Genomic DNA, 23,284 nt, shown 5'->3' on the forward strand with positions numbered 1-23,284 from the left:
CCGAGTAAATTAGGCACGAGAATAAAGTTTTGTTGTGGGCTTGGTGTTAAAATTAAAACCAACAGAGAAGATGAAAACATTCATTTGAAACCACTCTACACCACACGTCTGCCTGACAATCATATTTTTAATATCAACTAACATAATTTATGATATGTAAGTCATAATCTTTAGTTTATGTTTTATCACAAAAATGTTTTGCAGCCTGTCATAGCATCCACACATTTAGAATAGGATTTGAGGAGGACCGTATGTAATATTTTGAGAATCATCCGTTAAAAAAAAATATATTTTTCGAATCCTAATATGAATATTTGGAGAACATGTTCACTAACGATGGGTCTACCTCATCCAGGTTTTAATCTTTTAAACAGTTCATTTCAGTGAGTGTGGATCAATATATTCCAATATTTAATAATAATAATAATAATAAAAACCTAATCCAGCCAACCCCAGTATCTTTGCTTATGAAAGACAGAAAACAACTGAACTTCTGTGCATCGGACGTGTCACACTACTTTCATTATGTTGCACAGGCACTGACATTTTAATTGCAAGACAAAAAAATACAAATAAAAAATACAAATACAAAATAACACTGCATTGACATACAATAACAAAAAAAGTAACAGAAAAAAGAAAAATACAGGAAAAATCATTCTTTAAGTATAATATCACCACAAGCCTTAATAAACTTGTTATTCTTCTTATCATCAATGTGCATAAGAGATTTAACAATAAGCAAAATCTCTGCACGGAAGACCACTAACATTTAACCAGAATTTAAAGACTTAAACTACGTCATCAGACTTCCCAGCCTGTCGGGGGCGCTCCCGATATTACAATAATCTTATTCCCTGTTAATCGTAAACGGCCCTCTAAACTATTTTTGTCCGCTTGATTCTTAATGTAATAAACTCTTATTACACATATAGAATGTTGCCCCGGGTTTGAAGAAGTGGTTAGCTGCACACAGGAGGCGGGGGGTGCGTCAGAGAAGAGGTGTTCCCTCTTACTGTCTATGGGTGTTCTCACTGCATTAAAAGGTTATGTCGTAAAGCAGAATGTCGTAAAGCAGGTGCGGAGAGGGGGTAACCGAGGGGGGGGACTGGGGCTCAACTCGCGAGGCAGAGTTCAGACCATAGACTGTTCAGACACAGTGCAAAAATAATGGCGGATGGCCCCAGGTGCCAGCGCAGAAAACAGACACAGACGCGACGCAACAACGGTGAGTCCCACAGGCTGAAACCAGACACACACACACGAGAACGGAAAGGCCGAGAAGTTGCTTTAAAAATCATCCGGTTGTTTTATTTTTCTCCCCATCTTTGGACTAGTTTAATGACGACTTATGAAGTTGTGTATTATGGGAAAGGGCTGGGTTGTACCAGTGTGCTGCACCCGTATACCTGAGCCTGTCCGGACCGTTATACGGAACGACTCGCGTTTCGTTTTATTTTAGAATTTGCTTGATCAAAAACTTGTAGAGTGAATCAAATGGTGTTACACTCATTCAAAACTAGAGTACTGACAACACTAAAGCATACACTTTTATTTGCATTCAAATGACGTCTCTTATTGGGATTCTTGACAGTTGTTGCTCACAAATCTAACAAAACACTTAAAAGTACAGTTCATCCCCAAAATTATGTTATCATTTAACATGTTTTCAAACGTATGTCTATGAAATGTTCAGCAGAATGACAGTCTCAGTAACCATTTACTTGCATTGCAAAATTTGCAATAAGTGACTATAAGGAAGTAGTATAATATAGTATTTTTTTTTTTCTTGACTATACCTTTAAGAGCGTCCTTAATCCCTTAGCGATCTTTCTTTAGCTGGATGTTTGTTATAGATTTGACTTTAGTTTAATTAATAACAGACAATACTCTGCCATATTATTAAAAGTGTTCCATTTAAATATATAATTAGATTTTGCCATTTCCTCAGAGCAAGAAATGTTAAGCTACAGTCTGCAGAGAAATAGCATAAGAAGTCATCTCTGCATCTCTTACTAAAGTAATTTTAAAAGAGCATATTGCTTTCGTCCACTTCTTATCTAAACATCCACGTCCAACACTGAATAGATATTGTTGATTTCTGGTTTGACGTTGCTTTCTCTTTAAATAACCTTTCCGGTAATTCGGTCGGCCGTGCAGTTATGAGCACCAGGCTACCTTTTCCTGTGCGTGCGTGCGTGTGACAACGAGCGCGGATCCGCTCGCGACGTAACACGCTCAGGAGCCGTCAACGTGTTTACCACCTGAACGGTGAGGAGACAACGGAGCGAGCCAATGTCCTCCTTTACCGTTCATCGCCCTCCTCGCGTGTCCAGAGCCGTGATTGCCCAGACGGTGGAAGGGAATCGGTGTGTGAAACGGTATCTGCCCGAGCCAAGCGCGAGAGAGTCGCCCAGCGCACGCTACAGCAAATGGCAACTTCTGCAGGTAACGTTAACGTTAGAGAGAGAGAGAAGATGATGGTGTTTGATGGCAGACGTGCATGTCGTCAGCATCGCTCACAGTGATAACCGATTACCTTTTATTTGGATTTCATATAACGTTACTACGGAGTAATATTACGCTGTACGCTCGTTGCTAGAACGCAGGTTTTGTTGTTTTTGTTTTTATTTTCGCGCAGGAGTCCAGTTTCAGCTGCCATAAAGTGGTTGGGAACGAAAGATATAGTGGGTAATTTGATTGTTAGTTGTGCTTTCCGTCGTATTACTGGTCAGAAGTCAAACAGGTCATTTTTTCCGTAAGGTACCTTTATTTGTGTAATGGCGGTGTGGACCGTTATTTGCTGCAGTGAGGGCGGGGCTGCTGCTCGCGCGAGTCGGAGTCGAGCCAGGTAGGATAGGTGACGAAACACCTACATAGGTGCCTTCATTGGCGTTTTTTATTAAGTGTGCTGTTTTAACATAGCATAAACACCTGATTTAAGCTGTTTTGTGGGGATTCGTCGTTTAAAGCACACGTTCTTTGTATGGAAACAAAGGTTACGTTAGGATTAAGGTATAGAGGCGCAGATTCACTGTGCCCATCGTTACCGAGTGTATTCTCACAGTTTAGTCTCTGTTATGTTACATGTTGTGGATGTTTCGTGTGATATGAATTGGTTATTAAATATTATAAGAATACACAGCAAACCGGGTTTTTATTTATTTACTTATTTTTTGGTGCGGACGGATGTATTGTGTGATGAACGGCCGGTGTGACGTAAGCACTAGGAGCAGTGATGCTTTTATTTTCATTTTTCTTGCCGCTGGTTCTCGTGCTTGACATGTTCCAGAGACCCAGGTAGTCACAGCACGGAAATGAGGTCACACGGTCCTTTCGAGACTCTTTTTCATTGGTTCAGTTGCAGTTTACACTCTCACGCACATCTCAAGTGAGATACAGAAAGAAAAAAATGGCATACAGATAGGCCTAGTAGTTTCTTTTTTTGCATCTGTGGTATTTTACAGGAAGACATTAAGGTTTTTGTTTTTCCCTTGCTCATTCATGACCCTCGATCAACCTTTGACCTTTAAAGCCACACATGTTAACATTTATCATTTCTGTCGGGTCAGGATGATTCTCTTGTTTTAAGATTTCACTGTGTGTTTTTTATATTTTATACTATATGTGTGTGTGTACATATATATAAAGTGGGGAAAATAATTATTTGATCCCCTGCTGATTTTGTAAGTTTGCCCACTTACGAAGAAATGAAGGGTCTGGAATTTTTATGGTAGGTTTATTTTAACAGATAAAGAAATAATACCAACCAAAAAAATCCAGAAAAACTAATTATATAAAGGTTAGAGATTGATTTGCATTTCAATGAGTGAAATAAGTATTTGATCCTCTACCAACCAGCAAGAATTCTGGCTCCCACAGATTGGTTATTTGCCCATGTGGAACACAGATTAGTCCTGTCACTTTAAGAAGTTACTCCTAATTTCAGCTTGTTAGGTGTATAAGACACCTGTCCACACAATCTGTATCTTCCATTCCAACCTCTCTCACTACTATGGGCAAGAACAAAGAGCTGTAAAAGGATGTCAGAGACAAGACTGTAGATCTACACAAGGCCCCAAGAACACCATCCCTACAGTCAAGCACGGAGGTGGAAACATTATGCTTTGGGGCTGTTTTTCTGCTAAGGTTACAGGATGACTTCACCACATTGAAGGGCAAATGGTCGGGGCAATGTATTTTAAAATCTTGTACGAGAACCTCCTTCCCTCAGCCAGAACACTGAAGATGGGTCACGGATGGGTCTTCCAAGCATATATATATATATATATATATATGAAATATACCGCCAAGGCAACAAAAGCAGCAGCACATTAAGGTCATGGAGTGGCATAGCCAGTCTCCAGACCTCAATCCTATAGAAAATCTGTGAAGGGAGCTGAAACTTTAAGTTGCCAAACAACGGTAAAAAAACTCAAGTGTTTAGAGAGGATCAGTAAAGAGGAATGGATCAAAATCCCTCCTGAGATGTGTTCAATCCTGGTGACCAACAAAAAAAACATCTTACCTCTGTGCTTGCCAACAATGTTTTTTTTTTTTTTTTTTTACAAAGTACTAAGTCATGGTTTGGTTGGGGATCAAATATTCTTTCACTCACTGAAATGCAAAGCAATTTATAACCTTTATATAATGTGTTTTTTCTGGATTTTTTGGTAGGTATTCTGTCTCTATATGTTAAATTAAACCTACCATAAAGTAGGCAAACTTACAAAACCAGCAGGGGAACAAGTAATTATTGTCCCCGCTGTATATATATGTAAATGTTTATTTCTAGTAGGGCTGCACGATGTGTCGTTTAAGCATCGATATCGTGATCTACGAATCCACGATAGTCACATCGCAGGATGTGCGATGTAGGCTGTCGTAGTTGATCCGTTATTTATTAACTGTACAGGTCAGCTGCTCCCCGGCCATTGACGAATGTGATTCGCGAATTAATTGCACAGCTTAACCATCATAGAGTGAAAGTTTATAATTTGCATGTGTTTTTAAGTCCTGTCAGTTTAAAAGGGCACATATAAGAACGAGCAGAGAGAGAGAGAGCGCGCACGAGAGAGCCCCGGCCGCGCGTGCGCGCACACTCACCTTCACCGTCTTTAAACAACACGAGCGCTGTCTTGCTCTCTCTTCCTCGCGCATATTAATCAAAATCAATTGACACGATGGTGTAGAGAAAAAGAAAAAAACTATCCAGTGATGAAATGTTTTCTTGGTTGTCAAATCTTGTGCGATATCCTAAACTGCAGAGATAATTACACAAGTACACATCTGATTCGCGAACTAATGATTCCTTTGAACCGATTCAATTTAATGAATGGTTTAAACAACTGACCTGTCCAACACTGAACTCACGAGATGTCTGAATTGGTGTATAAAAAAATCAATAATGTTTACAATAATGTTCTATTTATTAAACTATTTAACTACATTGTTTAACATTTACTATTACTAAACTGCACTTCTACAACATTGTTAATTTCAACATTTAGGCTATAGCCTTCATTGTTGAAATCAAAAGTTGTACAGTAATTGTTAACATAGTTAATGCACTGTGAAGAAACATTACCAAACAATGAACAGCTGTGTTTTTATAAACTAAGATAAACAAAGATTAATAAATATAGTAACAAAAGTATTGCTTGTGGTAAGTTCATGTTAGTTAATATGTTAACAATTCAAACCATATCCTAAAGTTACAAACAAATAATTTACTCCAATTTAAATAATACTCTGATGTTTAAATCATTTAAAATGAGAATGTAAGTGTGCTCACCCCATTTTTGCTTGTAAGAAAAAATTAGATTAGATTTCATATCGCAATATATATCGCAGAAAAATTAAATATCGCAATGTAATTTTTTCCCAATATCATGCAGCCCTAATTTCTAGTGTTAATGATAATTAAAAACACATAATTAATATACATTTAACACACACCAATATATATATATATATATATATATATATATATATATATATATATATATATATATATATATATATAGAGAGAGAGAGAGAGAGAGAGAGAGAGAATATAATTATATATTCTTGCCTAGTAATAACATATCTAAAATTGATTACACTTGTATAACTATACATTAATTATACATGTACATACATAGATGTAATATATATAGTACTGTGTGTGTGTGTGTGTGTGTGTGTGCACGCATATTTTACATTTACATTTAGCAGAAGCTTTTATCCAAAGTGACTTACAAATGAGGACAATGGAAGCAATCAAAAACAACAAAAGAGCAATGATACACAAGTGCTATAACAAGTATCAGTTAGCTTAACGCAGGTTTTTTTTGTTGTTTATAATTATATAATGAAACCGATAGAACTGAAAAAGAATAGAACGAGTTGGTGTCAGATGCCTTTTTTGTTTTTGTTATTTGTATAATAAATAAAAAGAAAACAAACAGAATGCAAAAAGATTAAAGAAGCTACTGTTATTTATTTTAATGTAAGAAAACAAGCAGTTAGTAAATTAATAGAGGGCAAGTCTAAAAGAGGCAAGTTTTTTTAAGGAATATAATTAAAATAGAGAGTGCTAGAGTTATAGGGTCATAAAGATGGAAAAGAAGAATAGTTTATTTTATATATATATATATATATATATATATATATATATATATATATATATATATATATATATATATATATATATATATATATATATATCTAAGCATATAAGAAGCTTATATATTTATACACAATATAAGATGATATATAATAGTTTTTTAATTGCATTTCTCACAGATTTATTGTCAGTTATTTTATCATTAACACCACAAAATAATCTGAAATTGTTTTATGGTAATTTTATGTCTTGTTAGTTAGAGCCCGACCGATATGGATTTTTGGGGGCCGATATTAACTCGAAAAGAGCCGATTTATAAGCCGATATTTTGATTTTAAAAAATAATCTGGATATTAGACCCATTTCCTATAAACTGCATTTACACAACATTCAATAGCAAAATATCTGCCTGTTCTATGTATGTGGGCTGTATAAACCATTTTCCAGAATGGACTATGTTAAAAAAAAAAAGCCTTAGATTACAGTCTCAATGACAAAACAATTGCACATCAAAAGTATATATTTTTTAATGATCAAAAAACAGTCTGGTTTTAAACATTTAACACTTTTACTTTCTTCCAGTTGAAGCTGGTTTTAACAGTCTGTGTGTTTACTGTAAATAAATTATAATACTAAAGTTAAAGTATTTGCAGAAGTAGTCCCACACTTTGCTGCTACAGCACTCACCTTTTTCAGCCATCTGTAGGCAGAAAGAGACTGAGAAAGAATAAGCATGTGTATTAATAATATCACCATGTATCATTACTCATGTCATCATTAGAATTATAATAATAATAAACTGGGATCTCCTACATAGGCAAAAATTAGAAATATATATATATTTTTTTATTTGTCAAGCAATAGGTATTACCTACTTATATTTAACAATATTATTTCAACATTTTCCTGTTATGTCTGTAAAGCTGCTTTGAAACAATATGTAAAAAAAAAAAAAAAGCGCTTGTTCAGCTCACATTTATTTACATGTCCCCTCTGGTTTAATCATTTCTGACGCACCTACTGTAGTTACTGTAACTACACTATATTTGCTCTCACAGACACATTCACAACAGACCCGTATATCTTCTCCTCTTCTCTTTGTGCAGTCTGAATCAAAACATCGTCTTGCCTACTATTACCGGAAGATTACGGAATCAATTCGAAGTTGAATGGTTAACGTTAGTGTCATGAACACACCGCTGTCAATTTTGAGAAGAACCACCTTCAAACAAGTTAATAGCAAGCATTTAAGGGGCCTGCTAAAAAGGAAGCTATTAGCGTTAGAGTAACGTAACCAGCCTGAATTCACCAAATTGTTCTCTGGACCTGAGGGTAGCCTCTTCTTCCTTGCTTCTCTCTTAATTCTCATCAGCAGGACTAGCACTATCGCTCGCTTCTTACAACGGGACAGATACATGTTTGCTGCTGACCGAAAGGAGGAGGAACAGACTATGAAAGAGCTCCCGCTAAACGTTTTTAAAACTCCGCCTATGCCATAGCGCAGCGCAAATCGCGTTGTATCTGAAGGGGCAACGCTGAGCCCAGCGGCAAGCGCCGTGCATACCGCGTACTGTGTGAAAGGCCCAATTACGCGGTCATTATGTGGGAAACACACCGCAATAGAATAAGAATAAGTTAAACGCTAACGTTATAGTTTGACCTCCTATTAACGTTCGCGCTCTTCCACTGATAAACATGGTATTAGCTTTGTGGCTAATCTAATATAGCAATGCATTAGCGGCTGTAAGTGATGTTACAGAATATTTAGAAGTAATAATGATAGGACCGTTAGCTAGAACTACCACACAGTTTTTATATACAGGGTATGAACTAAATCTACAATCATTTCACATGACGAACGACAGACTCACCGTCAAAACAGTTGATCGCTTTCTTCTGTAGTGGACTTCTGGCGCTGTTGTTAACTCTGGAGCTGCAGAGCTCCCTCTGGTGGGCACACTATGCAACACTCATAAAATGAGTGAAGCATGAGACTCTGTTTCTCATGTTCCATCGGCCGTTATAAATGCCGATGCCGATTTAAATGCAATTAGCTTATATCGGCCGATAATATCGGCCGGCCGATATATCGGTCGGGCTCTATTGTTAGTTTTAATATTATATTTCTGATAAAGTAGAATATCTTATATGTTTACAGGGTGAGGTGAATTACATTTTCTAAACAATACAAAAGAGCCCTAAAATGTCAATTTACATTTATAACAATCAAGTATATTGTAATGCATTAGTTAATGTATGGTGGCTGAATGCATGTATGCATGGGACAAGCAAAGACAAAACAAGCACCTGTAGCACTGAGCTCATCTCACACTTCCCTGTTGATAGAAAAGGGATACAGAGGGCATTAAAGAGCTTTTCACATTTCGCTCTGTGTTTGTGGGGGGCCTGTGACTGCTGAGCATCTCTTTTTGCATGCTAATCTCTCCCGGCGGTTTGCCGCCTCTTTGTACCGCAGGGGGAAAGTTTCTCAGGGTAAAGAGGAGGGCTTTTCTCTTTCTTTTTTAGGGTGGGGGAGGATTGGGAGGGACTTGTGTTTGTGTGATAGAAGGAAGCAGTGATATGTTGGTGAATGAGTTTACATGGATGATGAGAAAAAAAAGAAAACACACCGGTAGACGGTACAGTGTGTTTAATTGGTCTCACGTGGCTCATATAGTGTGCATATGGACTCTTATTAACCAAAAGAGCTGGTGACCACTGCTCCCAAGTTACTCTAAATTGATTATGTCCCAACATACACACACACACACACATTACATGCCATAGAGATAGTTATTGTCATCTTTCCTTCTCTTTTCTCTACTGTACACAAACACGAACATTAAAATATATTTATTCAGTTGAGCATGATTTGAAAGATTTTTACATTTCACATTTTATTTGGTGATTGAATTTACTATAAGAAAAAGATAAAGCCGTTTCACATCATAGATATTTATATTTATTGACAGATACTAAATTTCCCCAGTTTATAAACTGGATATGCATATGCACTCAACCATGTATAAACATACATATGCTTGTATAAACATTAAAAAAAAATCAAGATAATCTGGTATCAGTTGAAAACATACTGTTCAAATTTTAAAGAAATATGCACAACAATGTTGCATTTATCTGATCAAAAATACAGTAAAACAATAATATTGTAAAATATCATTGCAATTTGTAATATAACATTAAAAAATATTTCTGATGACAGAATTTCTGATGATTACTCTAGTCTTAAGTGTCACATGATCCTTCAGTAATCATTCTAATATGCGGATTTGATGCTCAAGAAACGTTTTTTATTATTAAAGTTGAAAACAGTTGTATGACTGAATAGAAAGTTCAAACAAATTGCTTATATACACAGATGTCTTGGGCCATTGTCTTGTATCTTGTATTAAACCAAATTTTTATATATATTTTTTTTTTAAAAGGTTCTCATGCTCTTCTATGCAAACTGTGCGCTAAGTTGTTTATTTGTGTTTTCAGTTGCTTATCCTTCAGAATATCAGGTGTTCCTATTTGAAACCATATTCTCCTGCATGAATTCAGAGTTTGTGTGCGTATGTGTGCATATGGTGGCAGGTGCACTCTATAACAAGCCAAATCACCTCATCCCAGGAAATGACACATGAAATTGAGGTTGCCATGGTGACCTGATTGTGTTGATTGAGTTCACACTCAAACGGTTCTACCTGCCAGCACTGTCTGCTCAGGTGCTGCACTATAAACACACCCAAAAAGACTGCACGTGTGTGTGTGTGTGTCCTTTACAGTGCACCCAAAAATCAAAACTTCTTGTCATTTACTCACCCTCATGTCCAAATCCTGTATGACTTCCATTCTGTGGAACACAAAAGGAGATCTTCTCAAGAATGTTTACGCTGCTTGTTTCCAAACAGTCAAAATGTGGAAGTATAAAGGAGTCCAGAAAAAGTCAGGCTCCAAAAGAGACACAAAAAGCAGTGTATAACTCATGCACTTCTGATACAGTAGCATTGTGTGAAGAACAGACAGAAATAAATACTATGTTTTCAGCTGTCTACTGAATGGGCCAGATATTCAGCTGTGATCTGAATCAGCTGTTAGAATGAATGATTTTTCCATCTGTGTGGCAGAAATTCATAATTTTCAGTTCTGGCATGCACAGGTATGTGAAATTATTTTGTGTAGGTAATTTCAAGGAACAGAAACCTTAAACAGGAACTGTTCTTTGCATAATCTGATCACTTCTACATCACTTCCTGTTGACATCCTCTAATTCTGACAGCAGAAGAAACTGGATGAGCTCCATAGAAACCAAACATGTTTAAATCTGTGCACATGTGGAAGTATTCTTCATATCCTGCCTTGTGCACAAGCACAAACACAATCATATCAGAAATGAGTTTTCCAGTAGCTCATATTCTTGTGCACAATTGAAAGCCATTTTAAAAACCAGTGTTCTTGGATTTAGATAAATAATCCAGGTCAAAATCTGTGATGACGTACTATTAAAAACATTTTTATATTGTCTTTCCATTTACTATTGTGTTTCTGATGATGTCATACAGCAGGTGAAAGCTTTTCTAGGCTGCAGGAAACTGATCTAAAATGAACCGAATTTCACTTCCTGTCTTCAGGGCACAGATTATAACTTGTATTGTATGCATTTTCATATATTTCTGTATGCGAGTGTGCGTGTGTGTTTACATGTTTGAACCCTCTGTTATGCCAAAAATCACAGCTGTTACTGATTAGACACATCACCGCTTGAACAGAACAAACAAGTGTCCTGTTTGCAAACACATGCACATGTGCACATGTGATTAAACAGCATCAAACATGGCCATTAGTGCAAAAAGAGTAAGGATATCTTTGTTCATTTGGGATTCGGGAACATCTGTGATCCTTAACTAATTCATTCTCTCTTTTTCATGTAGTGAGGAGTTTGAGCAGTGTGCCGGAGGCGACCTCAGATTCAGACGATGAAGACAAACTGCACATTGTAGAGGAGGACAGTATTGCTGACGATCCGGACCAAAAGTCCTCAGTATTTCAGCTCAAAGCAGCACGGAAGCTCTCCGATACATGCACACAGGACGGTGAGTAAAACAATAAGAGATTATTAACTTAATGTAGTTAATGTAATTATTTTGATTCGTAACCATGTAAACATTTGTGCAAGAGAGAAAGTTGCAAGAATAAGAGTGACTAATGTTTGATATACAACATCTTATCACAGCATGGCTTTTGTGGTGCAGAGTCTGATACAGCTGCTGCACTCATCACTAGATAGGTGAACTGTTCCCCTCAGTGCGGTATTGAGACGTTTCTGAAAGTTTATTGTAAAAACAATTCTTTGATTTCATGATCAGAACAAACTAGTAATGTTAACTGGTTACTAGCGTTAAAAATACTCTGAAACAATTTTAATAATATATTGATTTTATCAAAACCTTGAGGTATTATTTTTATTTTATTCTTTTAAACAGATGGCAGCCTGGGGCCAGATGCTTTAATACAAGAAATAAGTGTCAAAGGTCAGTTTAGTGAAACAGCCACTCTTATGAATTTTATATTATTATTTTTAATTGATTTCTTAGGCTTTGCCAGTATAAAGACTGGAATACACTTAATTTAAGTTTTGCACAAATATTTGCCCCAATATGCAGTCTGGGGGGATCAGTGCTAGAAACAACAGATTTGGGCAATCCAAGTTGACAGATTTCACAAAAATATGTAGTATATGATGGGCATTGAGATTTTTTAGCTTCAGAATTTTTCATCCAGTCAGAAGATATGAAATGCGTATGATGTTTTGAGCTGATTTTAGAACACATATTGTTTTCACTTCTCAGAAATGAAGTGCATGTTTCTGCTCGAGTTTGTTGTGCCTGGAATAACTTGAAAGTCTAGTGTTTGTTCCTCAGTCTTTTAGTGTATGATGCCCAGTTTTTCCTCTGTTAGTATTTACAAAGTCAATATGAGCATGGCATGCACTATATTCCAGCTTAAGACAGGACATTCAGACACAGCGCAGAAAACAACAGGGAGTTTTAGATGTAACAAGTTTTCAGTTTCACTCGAGTTGCTGAGAACTAGGGAAGGCTTGGCTTATTACTCTACTTAGGCCTGCTTGTCATGGAAAGTCTAAGAGATTGGAATCACTTTAGTACAGGGAAAAATAATTGAACTGACATGTCTGTGAGAGTCTGTTAGTTTAGGATGGCTGGATCAGGTGTATGTGAGCTCATTCCTCTCTCAGGTCGTTATTCATTCGTAATGCGTCACCTGGTCCTTGTGGGCCATACTGGCCCACTTCCCAGTCAAATATAATTACACTGTAGTTGCATAAGACTGCTACATTACCACCCAACCCAAAAATTCAGTGTCTGTGTGTAGGTTAATCTGTTTCGATTAAACCCAATGCGTGTTTCACATTGTTTCACTAAACAAAGATGCAGTCAGGTTGTTTTTTGTATATCATTATGTGTATGTTTCAACCCAAAAGGAAAAGGGCATGGATAGGCAACAGCGAAAAAATGTTGTGATGATCTTTAATCAATTTTTTAGTTGTCTGTACTCTCTGACTTCAGCTTCTTCTCTAACCAGACAAGTAACCTGACTTGAATATTATATCATATTGCTTATTTCCCAGGTGTTCACATTATTTTGACCAACACCTGTATTTCATGCTGAGAAAATCAGCCTGTTCTAATTTGCCTGTGTGTGTTTGAAAGAGGAGTGTGTCACTGATGAGGAAGATGGTGCTGACGATGAAGTGGCCGGTGAGGAAAAGCAGACGGAAACCGAGCATATTTACTCAGACGACCCAGAGGAACATCAGAGAACGCCAGAGCGAGGGGTTCACGATGAGAACGGTAGCCACCAAGTTTTTGTCTTTCCTTCAGTTGCTTTTTTTGGCTACAGTGTATTTAATTAAGCATCTGTCTGTCAGGTACTCCTGACACATTCTCGCAGCTGCACACCTGTCCGCACTGTTCCCGCGATTACAAGCGTCACACGTCGCTGAAGGATCACATTAAACTACGCCATGAAAAGAACGAGGACAACTACTGCTGCTCCCTCTGTAGCTACACCTTCACCTACCGCACGCAGCTCGTCCGTCACATGACCTCACACACACACATCCGGGAGCAGGTACGGCGCTGCTCTCACACCTTCACAATGTTCACACCTCTGTGGAGGAAATCACACAGAGCTTTTGTTCACAGCCGCGTGTTGACTCAAAAACGCTTTCAAACGGCCTTTTCCTGTCTGTCTCTTTTCAGCGGACTACTTCTCAGTCAGGCGGAAACAGAAAGTTCAAGTGTACAGAATGCTCCAAGGCCTTCAAATACAAACATCACCTGAAGGAGCACCTACGCATACACAGTGGTCAGTTTAGTACAGAAATTATTCTGGCAGTGGATGCAACTCTAGTTATCGCTTTTGTAAACTCAAAATAAAAATTGTTACACACCCTCAAGTTGTTACAAACCTGTATGAATGTCTTTCATCTACTGAAAACAAAGATGATATTTGGAAAAATGTTTGTCTCCATTGACTTTCATTGTATTTTTCTATACTACGGAAGTCAGGGGGGACCAACAACTGTTTAGTTACCAACAACCTTCTTAATATCTTCTTTTGTGTTCAGCAGAAGAAATTGAGGCAGGTTTGGAACAACTTAAAATTTTCACTTTCCACTTTTAACCTTTATTTTTAGCATCACTTGTAACCCTAGATTATAAAATCCTGCATCACACGGGTTAGCCCTGCATTTTGCTAAGTTTATTGAGTAAACAAGAATTGTTAAGCAACACACCACCAATTATGAACTGAATGATACTTGAATCATTAAATATAACATGTTCACGCTGTCTGAGGGAAACACCAAGAAATTGCAAAAACAAATGTTTGAGTAATATTTTTTTTTTCAGTATGCTTTGAAAAACTAAAGAAAAAAAATGGAAACGCATTAAAAAAATTAGAGGTAAAAAAATATATATTTAAGCTACATTGTGAGATAAATTAGCAATTGTGAGATATACAATTTCCTTAACAAGCTTCTATAATAACCTCTATTTTTTAACAAATGTACAAATGTGGACTATGTAAAATTATTATATTAAGAATATGTTATTTACAATGTTTAATTATGCAAGTTTTAACAGTATAAAACATCTCCCATTAAGCTGCTTTAAATAAACTAAATAAATAAATAGCTTTATTTGTTAGCACTGAGCACTTTTTTAATGTATACACTAGTGTATAAAAGTTTGGCGTTTGTGAGATTTTTTTAAATGTTTTTAAAAAAAGTGTCTCTAAAGCTCAAAAGTCTGCTTTTATTTGATCAAAAATATAGTAAAAACTATTAAAAGTGTTAAATATTTGTTCAATTTAAAATATGTTTTCCATTTTAAAATATTCTAAAATAGAGTTTATTCCTGTGATGTCAAAGATGAATTTTCATGAGCCATTACTTCAGTTTTCAGTATCACATGACCCTACAATTTATTCTAATATGCTAATTTGGTGCTCAAGAAACATTTCTTATTATTATCAGTGTTGAAAATCAGTGTAAAGCTACTTAAAAAGTTTTTGTGGGAACTGACATACATTCATTTAATGCAACCTAGCTGAATAAAAGCATTCATTTCTTTCAAAAACCTACTGACCCCAACATGTTCAACTACATATACTTAGAAGTCATAAGCTTCTTTCTCTCTGTGTTTATCCAGGTGAGAAGCCGTATGAGTGCTCTAACTGTCGGAAGCGTTTCTCACACTCGGGGTCCTACAGCTCTCACATTAGCAGTAAGAAGTGTGCGAGCGCGACCCCTGTGGTCAACGGCCTGCCTCGCACACCTGGAGTGAAAACGGCTCTTACCGTTTCTCACCCTACACATATCCTTCTGAGGGAGAAGGTGGACATAACCAACAAACCTCTGCAAGAGCAACTCCCCCTGAAACAGATCAAACAGGAGCCTATCGAACAGCAACCCAAACCTGCACCAGCAACACCCACAATAGCCTCCACCACTACCAATGGAGTCCCGCCTCCACAAGGCATCATCCAGACGTTGGTCCTGCCCACTGTCGGGCTTGTCCAGCCAATCAGTATTAACTTAAGTGACTTACAAAATGCGCTGAACGCAGCGATGGATGGTAATGTCATCAGACAGGTGTTGACTAGCACCAATGCAAACGGAACGAGCGCTAAAATCGTAGGTCAAGTGTCAGCGCAGCCGCAAGCCATCATGTTGCAGCAGCAGCCGCAGCAAACGCAACCACAGGTGATCTCCGCCATCTCTTTGCCCGTTGTGGGACAAGACGGAAATGCCAAAATTTTCATCAATTACAACCCCCAGCTGGACTCACAACTCAAAGCAGTAAAAGTGAACACAACGCAGCCCACAGTGACGCAAACCAATATAGCGCAGGCAAAATCGACCAATGTTGCACAGCCAAACGTGGTGCAGCTTCAGTCAGTACAGTCCAACTCGACCGAAACACAAATATCAGGGACACCTAGACCTACACAGGTAAACATCATTAAACCATTCCAAACCGGAAACCTCAGCAAACCGCCGTCTATCATCAAGATAACGCCTGCGCAGGCCGCCAGGTTGGTTCAAGCTCGGGCCGCACAACCAAAGCTCACCCAGCAAACTTTACTGCTGGTGAGAAGGGCTGATGGGACACAGAGCCTCGTCGTTCGACAAATACCTGTCCCTAGTTCCAACATACAGAGCACTGAGACTAAATCAACTCCAGAGAAGACTACAAACACTCCAACAGCAGAGAAGGAGACAACGGAAAATACAGGTTCGATGGAGGATAGATGTGAAAAACAAAACCTGAACGCACCACCAAAAATCATAATCAAAACCGAACCGGCCTCTCCGTCCGAGATCAAGGCCGAAATGCAGAGTGAAGATGAGAACGAGATGCAAACAGATAAAAATAAAGAAGGGAAACAAACAACAGCAACAACTGAGGCAGTGGCACACTCTGGAACGGTTCACAGCGGAGTCACCTGTGGAGATAACTTCCATAACTACGCAACATGTCTGCTTTGCGACAGCTCCTCGAGTAAACGTAAACCTTCAGACTGTGAAGACAGTGACGCCAAAGCGTCGCCCACAACTATATCTCTCACTTCTCTACTGGATAAGGATAAGAGTGGAGCAGCGGAACGCCTCCTTCCTCTTCTGAAGGCCTACAGTCAGAACCAAGATCCTAGTGAGGAGCAGCTGTCTCAGGTGGCCAAGACAGTCAAGTTACCTCTTGAGGCGGTCAGCAAGTGGTACCAGAAGATGCGCTCCAAGAAGATATTGCTCAAGACTGCAGGCAACCTGAAAAACAATCAAGAGGTATGTACAGAACATTTTATATAATGGTAAAATAGGGCTGTCACAATTATGAATTTTGTCTTTTCTGACAATAGATACTAATCATTGCATAATTAAGTAAATGCTTAACACAGATGCACCTTAAAAAGTAATTCATTTTTATCTAAGGTGAATTCATGATAAAACGTTAGGATTTTAGGAAGCTGTTAAGTCTTTCTTTAAAGCTCTGAAACATTATGACAGATTTTTAAATGCTAAATTAAATATTTAGAAATAAAAATATATACTGTATATATACGGTGTATATACAACCATAAAAAATATATATATTTTTATTTTTATTTAACAAAGACGCATTGAATTTATTAAAAGCAGCAGTAAAGACTCATTTATATTAAAAAATATATATTTCAAATAAATTTAATACAGAAATATTAAGCAGTAATGTTTTCAATGTTGAATATATTCAAAAAGAAACGAATTAAAATATTTAAAATGTTAATAATATTTCACAATCACAAATTTCACAAATATTAATATTTCTTATTAATAAACAACTTTATTCAATCAAATATAATGTCATAATACAATAGTTAACATAAGAAGTTAATAATTGTTATTTTCATATTTTCACTTTTTATGGCATTCCAATATTTGCTTCTAAAAATATTTGGATGGCAAAATGCAATTGGATTAAAAATATTTTTTTGTAAAGTGTATGTTAAAATCACAGATTATTAGATGAAATAATCACAAGTAATTATGTAATAATCTTGTCAAGCCCAAGACATTTTCTTAATGTTGTCATTAATGATGCTTTTGAAAATGAATGTGTATTTCCTAAACATATGAATGTTTTGCTTTTTCTGACCAAGAAAACTACACCACCTGCTGCACCTGAAGGAACGAGCTCCACCCAAGCCACCTGCAGTCCCACACAACCCCCTGACGACACCTCAGCAGACACCCAAAGTGAAAGCGCCACTTCACCCGCCTCCCCTCCAACCGGTGTCTCCACCAATGATCTCATCATTGTCAAGACAGAAGACGTAGAGGAGGAGCTGCAGTGTGAGCCTCTGGATCTCTCGCTCCCCAAGTCCAGCTCCGCTCAAGCCAGCACCACCACTAAGCTGCCGGTCTCTACCCAAAAGGAACCGCTCAACCTCACCTGCCTTAAGAAGCAACTGTTGCCAGGGAACACCATCTATGTGACGCAGGCTGGCACGGGTCCATTAAACATTGTGACCGCGTCACTGCCAACACTGGTTGCTATAGCAGAGCCAGGTGGTATTCCATGCATCAGCACAGCAATATCCGGTAACAAACGAACCATCCTCATCCCTCAGCTCACCTACACCTACACCACCAACCCCAGTGTCACAACACCCGACAAATCTTTGACAGACACAAATGGGAAGGTGATACTCAACAACTGTCCGGTAAGCACAACAAATACACACAAACGTTAGGTTCTGCACATACCTTTCATGATGACATCATTCCGGACTCATTCGCTCTGTCTGTCTTTCCCTCAGAAGGTGCCGGACACGGCTTCAGACTGTGTGTCAGAGGACCAGAATGATGAAGAGTCATCTCTAATGAAGAAGAAAAGGAAAACTGTCGGTGGCCTGTACGCCTGCGATCTGTGTGACAAAATCTTCCAGAAGAGCAGCTCACTGCTGCGACACAAGTATGAACACACAGGTACGGAAAAATGACAAGATTTACCTTAATTGGACACTTAAAAATGTAGTCATGTCCGATAAATATACCTGTACCTCATCTGGTGGTGCCTGCAAAGTTAAAGTGTTGGGAATGATTTCCAAATAAAACACATGCTGATACATAAAATATATATGTATATAATAATAATGTATAGGTAATGTAAAAATAATGATAAAGTAAAATAAAGTTTAAGATAAACCAGGGGAATAATTTAATTCATCAGGAGAGGGACAGGTCCTCATATAACAAAAAATAAATCAATATAATTAACAACAACATTATTATTAATATTATTATAAAACAAAAACTAAATAAGATGAAAATAAATACAATAAATAAAAAAGGAGAGGGACCTCAGATAACAAAACAAATCTAACAGTTAGCTTTTCCTTAAGAAAAAAAAAAGAAAAGAACAAAAAGCTGACAAAATCTTGCCTTACTCTGTCCAAACACAAAAAAACAATCATAAGCTCCATACAAAACTCTCCATAATCAACATATTCCAGGCATTCTCAGTAACACATTCTATGTAGCATCTGAGTTAGGAGAAGAGAGTCTGTAAGCTTTCATCCTGTTCAGGTCATACCAGTATCACGATAACAAGCAACACCTGTTTGCAATTAAGGTGGGAAGAAAAACATGAAACATATGGCGCCACCTCCTGGTTACACATAACATTTGTTTGCAAATGCAACCAGGTAAGATATTTGCATTTTGAGTCTGTAAACAAGTAAAACATAAAATGTAATTACATTTCATAACTTCTTTTGATAAATGTTATTATCTTTGAATGAATAATAAAATATATAGATATAATTCATAAATATACAAATTACCGTAGATTTCCGCTAGTAACTCGTTACTGAGAAATTAAGACGAAAGAATTATAATTTTTCCAACTCCACAGTAAAACATAACTATTCCTTTCCTTTTCCATTTAAGCTGTATTACTTTAGTAGTATATGATATCATATTATATCTCAGCTAATAACATTTGAAACCCCTGATCTAATGCGGTGGCATTCATACATTTTTAAAGTGTCCCAATACATTTGCCTGCCACTTTACCTGGTAATATGCTAACCTCATCGTATTGCATCATCATCATCATTCCAGGTAAGCGACCTCACGAGTGCGGCATCTGTAATAAAGCTTTCAAACACAAGCACCACCTGATCGAGCACACCCGACTACACTCCGGAGAGAAGCCCTACCAGTGTGACAAGTGTGGGAAACGCTTCTCTCACTCGGGCTCTTATTCTCAGCACATGAACCACAGATACTCCTACTGCAAGAGAGACACTCATGAGCTGCCGGAGCAGGTCAGCACCTCCACTCCTCCCTCTCAGCTCGACTCGGACGAGAGAGAGAGCGACGGAGAGGAGGAAGAGGATTTGATCGCTCTGGACATGAGCGATATCAGAGTGGTGCGAGTGGGAGAGGATTACGAAGATGAGGAGGAGAGTGGCGGAGAGGAAGAGCAGGACCGAGGACTTGAGGAGCAAGAGACTGAGGAAGAAGGAATGGTGATGGAAGTGGAGATCGGAGATGCTGACACTTTGGAGGAGGAAACTGTGGAAGCTGAAGATGCTATGGAGACGGAGGAATCAAAGGAGGAAGACACAGTTCTCACAAATAATGAAGAAAATACAGAGATGGCAACCGAGGACTGAAGGATGAACACTCTTTTTACAGTCACTCATGTGAGACTAATGAAAGAGGTGATGAGCTCTTCATCGTAAACGTACAGTCGTCGGTTGCAACAGAAACTGTCTCAGTTCTTTACGGTGTATAAAACCCAGGTGTGCCTGATATACAAAACAATATCTCCTTGTTTTTTTAAGAAGGAGAAACCAGACACTCCAACTCAACTAGACTTCGTAGGACTTTAAAGTTTCAGTTGTTTGGCTTTGTTCCGTTACTTAACCACCCCCAGTATCTCGATTTATCAGTGTTCACGTGTTTTTGTTGCTCTGTACAGTCAGATTTCTATACTTTTATATTTGCCAATGAAGTTTACGAAAATCAGTATTTTAAAGTTTTGAGAAACAAAACTAAATTCTGCACTGCAGGTATAACTGGTTTACTTATGGGGGGGGGGGGGTTCTCATGAAAACTGTCAAGAAGGGTCATATTTCACTTGAAAAATCAGAAGAAAAAAATTTTTATATTTTGCATGAAGACAATGAAGGCTATTTTTAAGACCATCACATACATTTTAAAAAAATACTTTAAAACAGTTGTAAATATACATTGATTTTAATTTATACCATAAAGTTTAATTCATGCTGAAAAAAATAAGCAACTTTTTGTGTCCAGACAGAATGGTTTTCATTACTGGATTACAGTATTTTTAATAACATCACAGTAATGAAAACTCATTAATATGCTTAAATGTCCAAATCCAATGAAAAATGCTCTTTTTTAAATTTGACTCTTTTCTTGATGCAAAATATAATTTTTAACTTAAATTTTTGGGGTGAAATATGACCTGGACATTTCTTTTGAAATTAACCACAGATACTTAATGCCTCAAGTTTAAGATACCATTGAGTATTTTTGTCATGTTAATCAGGCAAGTCGTTGTTTGCATTGCCTCGTTTTCCCTTCTGATTGTTTATCTGCCTAATGAAGGAAATTAAATTGCACTTCACTATTAATAGCTCATTTACATAAAAATAAGAAAAAAATTATTATGGAAATATTCATAGGAATGCTTATTTTCATTTTAAAACTGGTCACTTGTAATGAAATACTCAACTGAATAATAATTCAAATCAGATTTGAATTTGATTTAAAAATGTTTTGTAATAAGCACTTCAAAATATTTGTAACTGTAAAAAAAAAAAGTTTGGAAACATACTTTTCACGATCATGACACCATATGAAAACAAAAAAAACTTCAGGGAAAAAAAAATGTCAACCTCAAAAGGCAGTTTGACCTTTTGTTTCATTTATCTTCACATGGCTTTATGTTGTAATGTGTCAGTCTGTGTTCATAGGAGATGCTCTGCACACCCACAGCCTTATGCAAGACCGCCAAGCTGTAAGTGCCATTCACAAACATTAACAGTTCTCCACAGTCACACCGGACAATCTAGACTTCAGCCAACTATAAAGATACATAAAATGTCCACACTGACAGTTTTACAGACATATTTAAGTTTGTAACACTGCCCTCAGTCAATCAAATGGCACACTTGTCAAGCTGTTATAGCTCATGCTGGTTTTCAGTGTTTAGAAAAGTTTTTTTTCTCTCTTAGCCCACTTTGGTATTGCCAGAAAAAGAAAATACAACATATGTAGCCAAACATATGTAGAATAACCTTAAACAACTAGCCAAACCAAGTAATGAATACAAACCAATTAGAAGCAGGTTAAGGATTATTTGATGAACAATTATGAAAGAAATATACTTGAAAGAAATGTATGAGCATAGGATTGTATTGGAGAGCACAACCTATAATCATCAGCAAGTGTTCTCTTTAGACTTCCAACGTGCATGGCCCAATAGAGGAAACAAAACCTAGCATCCCGAAGTCATGCAGAAAGCAAATGTAATATGACTGTGAAGTGCACAGAGAAAGCAGCACTTTGAAAGAGACGCATAGGATTAAAAAGGTTTAAGTTGATTGTGTCTGAGCAGACCTTATAGTATTGTTAATTTCAATGTATTTCGAAATGTTTATTCTTTTTTGTGTTTATGCATGTGTATATTGTGTAATACCATCAGTATTATTGTCATCGACAAATGTATTATTTGTAGAACCTTTTTATATACGTCTTATTTTTGTATTGCTTTATTTATTGCGTGTGTAATACATACACAACACTGTAGTTTAACACAATGTATTTTACAATTAATCTCAGTGCCACGATGGAAGTTAAACGCTGATATACAGTATATAAAGCCGAACTTAAGAGTATTAATGTTATAAAATGTTTTAACTCTATCACAAAAAGTCAATCAGGCAGATATTTGCACCCATTGCTTCAGTTTTTCTTGAACCCTGACCCATTTCCAACAGCTTCACAGTAATTAATAGTAAATGACCCTTAAACCTGTGATAAATAGCATGGATTCATGTTGTTGTACTGGTGTTGAAATAGCCATTTTGGAACCAAAAGTTGTTTTTTTATTTGTGCCAACTTTGCATTGTGTGTGTGTGTGTGTGTGTGTGTGTGTGTGTGTGTAAATGTCACATTTTCCATGAGGTGATAAACCAGTTTGTAGGATTTTTTCTTCTTTTGTTTCCTTTTTTTGACGCCACCCCATAAAATAAAATGAAGTGAAGCACCAGGTCATTTCTAAATTTCTTATTCATTCTCTAACAAATTTTGTGAATAATTTCCGCACAACAGTGGGTATCCAAGATGTTTAGTGCTTCATTTAAAACTCTGACCTAAAGCTTCTAATATGTAAACCATAAAAAGCAAACAGAGTACATGTTCAGCACTGTTAAGTGACAGCATCCACTGTTTGAGGTTTAGTATCTAAAAATCCAGCAAAACACTGGATTAGAACAAACTCTACTATTGCAAAGACTTGCAAGAAAACGTATCCATTGGAATGGAGAGGAAATAAAAAAAAATGTATGCAT

General features: G+C 37.1%; 1 protein-coding gene across 4 annotated transcripts; it reads left to right on the forward strand.

The window, feature by feature from the left end:
- Positions 1-1,091: 1,091 nt before the first annotated feature.
- On the forward strand, positions 1,092-21,532 carry zeb1a (zinc finger E-box binding homeobox 1a). 4 transcript variants are annotated; one of them, XM_059501378.1, is made up of 10 exons: positions 1,092-1,228; positions 11,542-11,703; positions 12,094-12,141; positions 13,342-13,482; positions 13,560-13,762; positions 13,894-13,999; positions 15,346-16,979; positions 17,834-18,397; positions 18,494-18,662; positions 19,800-21,532. In XM_059501378.1, the coding sequence occupies exons 1-10, from the start codon at positions 1,171-1,173 to the stop codon at positions 20,354-20,356; spliced, it is 3,642 nt and encodes a 1,213-aa protein (XP_059357361.1). In that variant the 5' UTR covers positions 1,092-1,170; the 3' UTR covers positions 20,357-21,532. The 4 variants fall into 4 exon arrangements, with proteins under 4 accessions (XP_059357361.1, XP_059357362.1, XP_059357364.1 ...); XM_059501379.1 differs by having other exon boundaries at positions 18,497-18,662; XM_059501380.1 differs by lacking the exon at positions 1,092-1,228 and adding an exon at positions 2,196-2,448.
- Positions 21,533-23,284: the final 1,752 nt, after the last annotated feature.

Source organism: Carassius carassius, chromosome 20 (genome assembly GCF_963082965.1).
Source record: "Carassius carassius chromosome 20, fCarCar2.1, whole genome shotgun sequence".
Classification (NCBI taxonomy): domain Eukaryota; kingdom Metazoa; phylum Chordata; class Actinopteri; order Cypriniformes; family Cyprinidae; genus Carassius; species Carassius carassius.